We start from the raw sequence: 12,039 nt of genomic DNA on the forward strand, positions 1-12,039 counted from the left end.
TCTTCAATCTCTGATTCATCAATTCTAGATCTTGTTTCTGATCCAACCTCCTCTTTTTTCTTTTTCCTCGATTTCCCCATCGTACTCTTCTTATATCAACAACTTTTATACTTAATAAAATACAGTATACGTTATTTCAAAAAACTCACGACGGTTTCCAGCACGCCACCTTTCAAACACTTCCGGTTTCTATCCAAAACAACCTAGCTTGCAGACGCAACACCTCAAAATTCAACTACGCGCGCGCATTTTAATTTGGCGCCAAATAAACGTTCTCGAACAGAATTCGAAATCACCCGAAGAGGCAACCATAGCAGCTGAATAAGTTAAAATGATACTAAAAAGTTTTAATACTACATATATAGTGATTTCACACGGTACGTGCTATTCCGTAATAATTCGTAAATACTGTTATTTCATAATTTCTCATTATATTGTAGATTTAGGCTATCAGAAGTAGCTAAAGCCTTTATAAAAGTTTAATTGTTGCTGTTTGACACCCCAAGCACAATTTGCTTTCTTAAGGGCTTAAGAACTTGACGCTTAAGCATTCTGTAACATACTATTGTAAGTCTATAATCAAGAGATAGATCTTTCAATCCTGTTCCAGTTAATATATATTTTTAATATGGCACCATGTAAACTGTCACAAACTGAAATCAGATTTGCCTTAGTCTATATCAGCTGCATAAAGTATATATACAGTAGGCCTATGCTAACCATTTTAATTCTATATGTTTATACACTGATTCCATAACATACTGTTGGCTATGTTACTGTAAGTTGACTACTACTGTTATTTATTTCATATTTTGTACATTTATTCTAGATTTACATATCAGAAGTCGTCTAGTAAGTACAAACAAATATTTAATATCTTATTTGTCTGATAAACCGATTTTTTATTACATCTGAATTTTTTTGGAATATAGCTACTTTTACTACAATTTTTATTTTTTGATCCAACCATCAAGTAAGCTTTTTCTATTTGCATGAAAACCAGGCCCTGGACCTTCAGCAAAACATTCATGTTTGTGTTTCCCAAAAGAAGAACATGGAACCATGATGGTGATTAAACAATGACAGAATTTTCATGAGTGTAAGTTTGTCTGAGTGGTGCGTTCATGAAGAACTGCAATAATCTATTAAAGCATTATACCATTTGTTTATTATTTGTACGTATGTTTTAAATCCATTTAGGGACAGTTTGAAATGCACAAGTGCAGTCCGATCCCCAGAATAGAGTAAAAAAACACAAAGTAAATCTCACAAACTGTAACACAGAACCATTTTGATAAGGATGGAATACTCTCTGTATTCAGCGATAATGTCAACATTTTAATTCTCATGTACAAAAAAAAAAAAAAAAAAAAAAATCACAAAATGAACAACATACAGTATACTCTCAACATTTTGTTCAACATTTTTTTTTATTATTCCACATATTTATTCATTTACATACAAACATCTACTATCTTTACAGCACAGTACAATGATAAGGTGATAAACTCTCTGTAACATTGAAATTATGGCAAAACACTGAAACTGACAAAAGCATCAGAAGACCTATGGTATATTTGTAGAGTACACGGATGTTGGCCTGTTGTTTTCTTTCAGCTGCTGTTTCATCGAATATGGCCAGCAGATATTTTAGTGTGCTTTCATGCCCAATAGTTTTGGGGGCAAAGCGAACATGTTTACCACTTATTGCTTTAATTTCTCTTTGCACACAAGATTGATTGTTGCTAAGTGAACACGTTTAGAAATACAAAAGACCCTGTAACAAAACCCAAAAGTCTTACAGCCAGTAATACACAATCTTAAATGAGGACCAAATGAAGGACTGCATGTACACAGATAAGTCATAGCTTCACTGAGATTAGTTACTGTAATTCACAGCATACAACAGCAATTGTGACATACTCATCGTGATTCAATGAAGGGAACAACAGCTACACGTTAGAGATGTAAAGGGTTACAAACTGCAGAAATGTTTTCAAAAGTGACATCAAAGAAGTTCAAGATGATTGGTTGTGCGTCCAAACAATTATCTAGTTGCCTGCCCAACCAAATCTTTAATATTTATCGTTTTCAAGCCTTCCCTAAACTGTAACCAGCTTTCAGCTCGATTTAAATGTTTGTAAGACAAAGTGCATCCCATCTCAGTAAAACACCTGATTGAGAGATACTGTATGTCTATAGCTTCAAAACATTGTTATTCATATTGTTTTACCACATCCTTCTAGAACATCGATGTATTACAAATAACGTTTTTGTCTGTGCCCTGTGTGAGATCTGCCAGTACAAACCGAGGAAGTAGAAAATATTTGGCAATTAAAGATGCGCGCACATAAACATCTGTGACACTACCGGTGACCAAGGGTCACGGCAGGCATGGCAGTTTCTAGAATTGTATAACTATGTGGCAATGCGCAATGCCGCTTTCTCCAATTGAAATAGGCTGTAACATTTGAAGGGCTTGAAAATTACATCTGTCTAAAATGAATAGTTTGTGTTCGGTAACCACTTTGGTTGAAGTATTTTTAAGTCTAAAACTGGTTGGTTGTATTGTGTGTCTACTCTGAGCACATAATATGGCTGCTATCCTACAAAATGGCAGTAAAGAACATTGAGAATGACACCAAAAATGGACTTTGTGTAAGCAATGGCTGTGTTTACGAGCAACAGGGCTGAAATATAGCTTCCAGCCAGAGAGAGTTTTGTCTTCGCTGAATAACTTTTTTTCTTTGTCATTATCTGATTATTTAACCAGTTTTCCATTATTCTCTATGGAATTAGAATTAATTGTGCTTGGTAATATGTAGCAGAATTGGACACGTTGTTTGTCCTAATGGGATATCCTAGGTTTTTGCTTCCTATCAAATGTTGCTTTATTTTTAAAATCCTTTTTTTATGCTAGATCCAGTTACTGCTACCATGTCACCAAAGAATTGCACATCAGGTCAACAATGATACAGCAAAAACTTCCCCCTGCATGTGGCACTACATCTGTTTCTACAGATATTCAAAGTAAAAAATACTATAAAATCAAACTCTCATAAACAGTTATATAAATAAATACAAATATTCAGAGAACACTCAACATTTCACATGCAAGCACACACTGTACTTCCATACTTACACACACCCACACACAGACGGATACCTCTGTTTCTTTACAAGAACACAAGAGAAAACATGAAGGAGGGTTACTGTGTGTGCTGCAAATCAGTGTATTGACTTGTTCAGTCATTTTTTTTATATATTTTCTTTGATAAAAAATGAAATCCCTTAATGAACATAAAAACTGTATATACATACATCAAATGGAATCTATCTAAGACATATGTTGATTCTAGTTTAACATTTGAACATGTAAATATCTTTTCTTATATATATATGTTTATATATTTAATAATAGTTTAAGTGTTCAAACAGACAGACTTGAATTACAGCAAATTTGTATATATTTATATTCAATACATAATTTACATAATCATTAAAATAAAGATATTGTTTTGGACAGTTTAATCAAATCGCATTGTGCTTCATTTGTTCATTTTTTCCTTTCGTTTTTTTCTAATGTGTTCAATGGATTTTTTTATATGAAAACGGGGCGAATGTAACATTTGTCACATTCAAAAGCGACGCAATTGGATCTCAATAGGAACACAAACTCTAGGACAAAGAATGATAGTAGCATACATAATGATATACAACCCATCATGTCACTTTTCTCATATTTTACATAATGTCCAAATTATCAAAGGCAGAGAAGCGTAATACAGATCACTTTCATCAGTTATGTTCAATATCTTCAAGCATATTCTTATGAATCGACACGCTTCATTGCATGCACAACACCGTCAATAATCAGACATTTTGAAAGATCAACCAAATTTGAATTCCAAAAACCAGAAATGAGTGAACTACTGTCCATAATATAGTAATTTGACGTCAGTGTTAATGCATTAAAACATTTTAAAAGTGAGGAGTGCTTGAGCCGATATTGCAGGCAATTGCGGCATCCCACACTTTTTACATTTTTGGGACACAACAGACTAGAGTAAAGCAACAACATTAACCATCACCAGCACCACTAGACCAACACTGTCCATTCAAATATATCTACCTACTGATTTCACGGGTCCTCAGTGATGCTTTTCAAATTATCACGTGATGGCTCGGATGAAGGTTAAAGGGAAAGTCAAAATGAACATGTTAAATTTCACATTCAGTCCATAACGCAAAGCTGGAATGTGTTTAACATGGCAGTTTTTCTACACACACAAACACATTCGCACAGGTTTTCCAATATTTCTGTAAGACAGTGAGACATCAGCAGGGAACATATCTATACATGTAGATCAGAATGAAGTCAAATAAAATTGAATGAAATAATAATACGATTGCACATATTGAAGGAATGAAGAGATCTGTAAATGGTAGATTTGTGTCGGCTGCTTCCAGCTTTGCTCACTCACGGATAGGGTTCCTGTATGCTGGAACGCTGCACTATTGAAGCACCTGACCACGAGTCTCAGGGAGCTTGAGAGCCAAGAAGCTTCCCACTGCCAGAGCCCCTGATGCGAAGAGGATGGGCACCGCTTTAGTGATGCCCACGAACGACTGGAAGATGCTGATGCCCAGAACTGCAGCTAACTTACAGAGGGCGTTCAGAAAGCCAAAGGCTGTAGTTCTGTGGAAAAAAAGAAAAATATGTAAAATTTCATAAATTGGATCTGTCTGAAAAGAAATTCATCCTTCTTTTTCAAAGATATCTCTTATGCTCACCAAGGCTCCTTTAATTTGCTCTGAAAAACTGTAATATTGTGAAACATCATTACAATTTAAAATAACTGTTTTTACTGTTTTGAATATATTTTCAAATGTAATTTATTCCTGTGATGCAAAGATAACTTTTCCCCATCATTACTCCAGTCTTCAGTGTCACATGATCCTCATTCTACACTTTTAAAAAATTAAAGGTTCTTTATTGGTCACTGAAGGTTCCACAAAGAAGCTTTAACAACCATGGAAACTTTTCATTGCAGAAAAGCTTGTTTATAGCAGAAAAAAGGTTCTTTAGTCTAAGAAACACATGATTCTTATAAGAACTGTTCACTAGAAAGATCTTTGTGGAACTCAAAATGGTTCGAATGTTCTATGGCATCACTGACTGCACACAACAAAAAAAGGGTAATATGCTGAAGAAACATTTGGTATAATTATGAATGTTGAAAACAGTTGTCCTGCTTCATATTTTTGTGGAACCATTTTTTCAGGACTCTACTAAATAGAAAGTTATTTGGGATCTTTTATAATATTGTAAATGTCTCCGAATCGTTTCTGAAATCAGTTCTTCAGTGCTTGAACTCTTAGGGGTGCTAAAGAGCCCATTTTGTTAAGCAGGCACTGTCAACATATTTTCTTAGAAATAATGCATAGCATTTTATGTCAGAACTACTGAGACATCATTCATTTTGACTGAGAATTTTTAGATATGCCCTAAATTATGATCTATTTGATCTGCACTGCAGAGGCAATGCAGCACAGAATTACTGACATACATTTGATCTATTAATCTTTCTAAGCAATTCACACTGAAAAAATGTTCACACTGTGTGAAATGGAGAAGAGAAGTAGAAGAGAATCTTGCTTTACAAATATATGTTTTAAAATGTAGAGTAAGTGCCCAAAATTGTATTGAGATCACTGTTAAATACACATGCAGAGAGAAAAGAGAACAATTGTGATAGAATTGTGAGCTTGGCCCACCTCTTGTCTGAGGGGTACAGCTCCACTGTAAGCACATCCAGGGCATTCCACGACGCAATGCTGATGCCCCCAAATAGACAGAGCAAGGCGATCATAGCAGATTCACTGTTTCCAAATGACAGGAAGAAGCAGCTGACGCAGGAAATCACACTGGAGCCCGCTGCACCAGATGATAAGAGCGAGAACGAATGTTTATTATATTATCATATTATTCTGAGCTCCAAAAACTATTTAGCACTGATGCAACTCTTTTTTCTTACCCAGCATTCTTAGACGTCCGATCTTGTCCATGAGCAGAGCAGACACGATGTTCCCAGGAAGGACAGCAAGTGTGCCGAGGAAGCTGACGAAATAGATCATGTATGCGTTGTTCTCATCACTGAAATCCAGCATACAGCCCTCTTTGTTATGCAGAAAAGTGCTGTTGATGAGTTTGCTGTTGATCAGCCGGTACTTGAACAAGTCTAGAAGCAGATGAGGGCTCTTGTTAACCACTGCAGCAGCGATTCTTCCATTACACCAATTTAAATATGCAGGCATTTTAAGGTCAAACTGCTGAAAGAATCAATAGGGTGACCACACATTCTTTTTATTCTGGACATGTCCTTCCCGGGATTTCTAAATTGCCAAGCTTTGGCTTTGTTCTCCTATTGACAAGCTCTGTAGATCCCACCTTATTGCATCCTACGATTGGTTGATTATGTACAATGCCCGCATTCCATTGGTCAAACTACTTACTTACCTTCAGCAAGTATGAAAACAATAGCAAAGTAAAGGCAAAACCTGGATACTTTAGACAACTAAGAAATCCTAGCCAAGACTTGTCTGGGAAAAAGAGGACCTATGGTCACCCTAGAATTAATAGACAACTTTATGCAATGTGTTCTAATGCATTGAGCGACTTCAAGACGCAACTGAATTTTGGACATTTGCCTCAATACTAAAAGCTTATAAGCTGTCTACTGTCTTCAAATGGGCATTCACACAGGATATGGATATTAGAGTCATTGCCAACTTGGATTAATTTATTCACTAAACCTTTTGAAAAAAAGCATTTTGCATGCCTATAGTGCATGTCAGGGGATGCATGCATGCAGCCATACACCCAAAAAAAATTCAGGAACACAGAAGAAGATATATTGAAGAATGTTGGTAACCGAGTGGTTTTGGGTCCGGTTGACTTCTATAGTGTGGACAAAACAAAAAAAACAAGATGGAAATCAATGCGATGTGAAAAGGATTGGTTACTAATATCTTATTTTGTGTTTTACAGATGAAAGAAATGCATGCAGGTTTTGATGACTTGAGGATGAGTAAATTATGACAATCTAATGCTTTTGATAAAAGCATCTGCAAATGCATTCATGTAAACATTACAATGTTGTCTAGGTAGGCAGTGTACTAGGTTTTGGAACAGAGCCTAGTCTTTCTTAGCCTCATCATTTATTTGCCCAGGGAACTGCTCAGGGAAACGATTAAAAACGCCCAGCACGACTGAATCAGGAAAAGCAGATTGTCATTCCTTCACAGACAGGCGGAGGAAGAATCTGAGCTGGTGTTGCTAGGATACCTGAATCATTTTCAATGCATTCAGTAGCTCTAAAAACAGAAGCCATTTTAACCGAAGGAAAACATGTCATATGAGTGTCTTCTTATAAGGGATCAAATCTTCAAAATGACTATGGCTGGAATTCAAGTGTTTTTTTTTGTCTGAATGCTGTTGAATGCCAATACTATATATGTTTTATACCCAGAAGGGTGAAACCTGTGGTTCTCTCACCTGTGTTGTAAAAGAGGGTGGCGATGAAGGTGCAGTTTCTGAAGAAGGTGTTGCTTGACGTGATATCCTCAAAGTAGCATTCCTCAAACAGGGAGTCTTCAAATACCATAGACTTCATCTTCAGATTCAAGAACCTTTAATGACAAAAATAAAAGTTTCATTAAGAAAATTAGTATTGCTGCCTGAGAGGCATTCAGAATTCCTTTAGCTTCTACAAAGTGGCCCAAATACTAATGGATAACCTGGAAAGTCTCCATCTGGTCTCTGTGATTTTTTTATCATTCCTATTGGATTTGGTGTGCATGTTGAGACAAATCTGTATTTAGACTTTATTGAAGGTCATGAAATTAAATCTGCATTGTAACTATAAACTAAAATCGTTAGATGATAAGAGATTAGTTTATATATTTAACCACATTCCTGATTAGCTGAACATAAACTAGATTTGTGGGAAAGATTTTATCTATTTGAAGTGGAACAGCTGCTCATAATTGGGACACATTATTTGAATAAAACTGGAGGACACTGACTGATTAATGGTTTCAAAGAGCGGCTGGAGGGTGATCAGAGTATCACAGGCTTCACAGGAAAGCTTCTGAGGGACAGTTGCTCTGTTACAAACTCTACAGAGCTGCCTTACAGTCTACAGGCAGCCACCTATGTGACATGCATTTCTCTCAACTCGTCTGTATTCGCATGATTTTTAGCAACACACACTGGGATTGAAAATCTTGTCTTTCTAAAAAAAATATATACAAACTGTATGATCAAGGTTGTTAATGTAACAAAATCTAAAACTAATAAAAATCATTTTTGTTAAGTGAAATAAAGCTGAAATATAAATATTAGATGAAAAACCTCAATGTAAAGTTTAAGTTTGAAGTACTAAAATTACTCAAACTAAAATAAATAAATAAACCCTAAGCCACAGTACTGTATATTCAAATATTTAATAGTATTTGAAATAAAAATCACAAAAACATACAATTACTATAACTTCAAAGTAAATATATATATATATATATATATATATATATATATATATATATATGTGTGTGTGTGTGTGTGTGTATGTGTGTAGAGAGAGAGAGAGAATTTAAAGCTCATTTAAAATATTAATAAATACTGCATATGATGTTGCCTTAGATTTTGGCTCAAACTATTTGTATGCCATAAATGAAAAAAAAACAAAGGTGTGCTCAAAGGATAAGGTTGTTGTGCCATTCTCCCACACTTAAATTGCATTTAATCTGGAATATACCTTTAAAAAAAAAAACAAGCAAATGTCCCAACACAATTCACCTTTCATAGAAAGGTCAGGCCTATTTACAGAAATATGTCTGGCATACTGCCTGTGAGCAGCGCTTACTTGTTGTTGAAGTACTCTCCATTCCGGTGGATCTGGTTCTCCAGGGTGAAGTTAAAGGTCACATGCTCTACCTTTTCTTTGATGAAGACCTTTGTGCGAGAGGAGTACTCTTGTTTCTGCAGGTATTTGATCATGTCAGGGAACCAAACAGTCAGCCCATAGTAGCTGGAAACAGAGAGCAACAAGACATGAAACGATGCAGAGATGCATTCATAGGATGAGTTGGAAAATGCATGTGCTTCAGGGTAGTATACCTGAAGGACATGGAAAACCACACGGCCATCATCATGTAAGTGATCCTCCGGTACTCTGGGTTAAACACTGTCAGGAAGTTGCTCCACACCTGGAAAATAAAGCAGGATTTTATTTGAGTCCAATGTACTATACAGACTTTGGTCTTTGTAATTTATGGAAACTAAGCTGCAAATATGTGTCAATCAGAATCGCCACTAAAAACGTAAGAATGTTAAGATATGACCACCCACTCACTCGGTACTCAGCAAATTGTTGAGGGCATTATGATTTACTTCATGCAAAGAGGTTAGCCAATTATAATAACAACCATTTACACACTGTATATAAAATAACAAGATTTAACAAGATTTTTTTTTAATGTTTTTGAAGGAAGTCAAAAATACAGTAATCCTGTCACATGTGTCACTTGATCATACTAATATGCTGATTTGTATCTTAAGGTATATTTCAGTAACACTTTATTTTAATGTGTCCTTGTTACATGTTGCATGTATTTACTATTATAATAACAATACATTGTGCATAATGACATGCAAGTAACCCCAAACCAATAATCCTAACCATATAGTAAGTACACGTAGTTATAAAAAAAAGCATAATTATGCTGTAACAAAGACGCCTTAAAATAAAGTGTAACCAATATTTTGTATTATTATAAATGTTGAAAACAGTTGTGCTGCTTTGTGTTATTTCATTTTTATTATTATAAATTTACATTTTTATATTTTCAGTTTTTTATTTTAATTTGAGTTAGTTTTGATCTTTTGTAATATTTATTACTTTTTGTTCTTTTTAAATAGTATTTCAGTTTTAGTTCAGTTTTAACTTTTATTTATTTCCAGTTAGTAATTTTAGAGCTTCAACATAAAATATTTTTAGTTAGTTACCAAGAAGAGCTACCACTTAGATCTTCATCTAATATTTTATTATCAATTATTCTTTATTTTGGTTTTAGGTCAACAAAATAGTTTTTAATAGTTTTAGGCCAGGTTCTGCTTAATATTTAAAATGTGTTTGTTTTTTGTTTTTGTTTTTTCAGGATTCTTTGGTGCATAGAATTTTCAAACCGTATTTAAATATAAATATTTTGTAACATTATAAATTCTTTTCTGTCACTTTTTATAAATGTAATGCATGCTTGCTGAATAAAAGTGGAAAAACTACTTACTGACCCCAAACTTTTGAGCAGTAGTGTTCAATGAAATGACGACTTTTTGATGCAAGAAACTTTGACTGATATAAAACTAAATGTGTAGAAGAATACAATATGTCTTCTGTAGATCATGTGAAATTCAAATGTCATTTTTTTGAGTGATTTTTGCGGTGTTATCATACTCTACCTGATGGAAGAGGTTGGTCAGCTTGATCCTCCAGCGCTGATGCCAGGCTGTGGCCTCTCCACCCATGTCAACCAGCTCATCCATCTGTTTCACCGTCTTAATAGTGGTGACCTGAGGATTTCACAGCGTGCTTCAAAACGTGCCTCCATACTTCACTGATATTCTCAGTTTTGTGGTAGGAATATTAACTACAGTACTTGGCAAAGAGAGGTGAGCCGTGTCTAATTAACAAGATTAAGATTTACAATGCTAACCATTGCAGACTTTAAAAGGGTCCATAATACTTACAGAATGTTGTCTAAGTTCCCAAAATAAAAAAAATAACTTTAATTAAATGTGCATGAAGACCAATTCAACTACATTTCAGCCAGATAAATGTAAACTCATTAGCCTGGCTGCATAATTCATTTCTAATTCATACTGAGGAATGAATATTTCCACAATTCACTTGTTATTGTCTTTCTGATGGTGAATCTAGCAGTACTCACAGAGAAAACCCTCTCTGGATAGCCCTTGGCCCTCATGTTGGTGTCATGGACCTGCTTCAGAATCATCCAAGCTTCATCATGTTTTCCGTTCTGTTAAAACACACAGATAGGAGCAAAATCATCTTTCATTTAGGAGTGTATTCTGCACTTCTACCTCCAGCATGAACCAAAAAACAGATCCAAGCCGGGATGTGGGACGTCAATAACCTCCAGGTAGAAGCGTGGGCTCTCTGGCATGGTGGTCAGCGCAGCGATAGCGGCGACGGATGGGAAGGCACACACCAGCACAAACACTCTCCAGCTGTGAAACTGGTAGGCTGAGCCCATCTGGAAACTCCAGCCTGGTTAAAGGGAAGGGGCATATATTACAAGTTCCGAAGAATCAGGCTCAGAAACAAGCTTTTCCATTAATGGGCAACATTCCCGACTGGATAGACCGAATGCTTCAAGTCAAACGAAGGAACAAACACGTGAAAGCGATTTGAAAGCATAAGGAGCCGACTGCTCCGCTCTTTATAGCTCTCATGAATGTTACACAACGATCAACCTGCACAGTGCAAATAGCCAAAACCTGGATATTTTAGGAAATATTAAAATCCTGGCTAGGACGTGTTCCATATGAACGGCGCATATGGTCACCCTACAACTGGAACTGATGTCGAGTGGCATTTTTTTACCTTTGTTTTGGGTTCTTGTATTTATTCAATTAATCAGAATACCATAGATTTTAACCAACAAAATCGTATTAAAATCTAAAAAAGTCAAAGGTGGCACAGAAGCTGCATCTGACATGGCATTAAGAGCATGTTTAATAATGGTTTATTTTGTCTGTAAAAATGCTATGAGATTAATGTAATTTTAAATTGTAAAATGTAACATTTTAAATAGCCTCAAAAGTACATACAAATAAAAAACAGGAACTAAATTTAATTTCCTTTTATGCAATTTCAGATTTCAGATTTTGTTTCAGACTTTTTTTTTTGCCCCAGCATCTTGCATTTGGGTGATATTTTTATGAGTTTGGTTGCA

General features: G+C 35.3%; 1 protein-coding gene across 1 annotated transcript in view; it reads right to left on the reverse strand.

Annotated features, from left to right (window-relative positions):
- Positions 1–2,741: 2,741 nt before the first annotated feature.
- Positions 2,742–12,039, reverse strand: part of sv2a (synaptic vesicle glycoprotein 2A) — a 37,182-nt gene continuing 27,884 nt past the window's right edge. The window contains exons 5-13 of the mRNA XM_026283281.1: positions 11,218–11,351; positions 11,011–11,100; positions 10,523–10,633; positions 9,182–9,270; positions 8,928–9,092; positions 7,559–7,692; positions 6,039–6,242; positions 5,779–5,938; positions 2,742–4,699 (exon numbers count right to left, since the gene is read on the reverse strand). Coding sequence (XP_026139066.1) covers positions 4,516–4,699; positions 5,779–5,938; positions 6,039–6,242; positions 7,559–7,692; positions 8,928–9,092; positions 9,182–9,270; positions 10,523–10,633; positions 11,011–11,100; positions 11,218–11,351 — 1,271 coding nt within the window. The 3' untranslated portion in view covers positions 2,742–4,515. The remainder of the gene's footprint in view (positions 4,700–5,778; positions 5,939–6,038; positions 6,243–7,558; positions 7,693–8,927; positions 9,093–9,181; positions 9,271–10,522; positions 10,634–11,010; positions 11,101–11,217; positions 11,352–12,039) is intronic.

The sequence above is a fragment of the Carassius auratus genome, chromosome 16, assembly GCF_003368295.1.
Source record: "Carassius auratus strain Wakin chromosome 16, ASM336829v1, whole genome shotgun sequence".
NCBI lineage: Eukaryota > Metazoa > Chordata > Actinopteri > Cypriniformes > Cyprinidae > Carassius > Carassius auratus.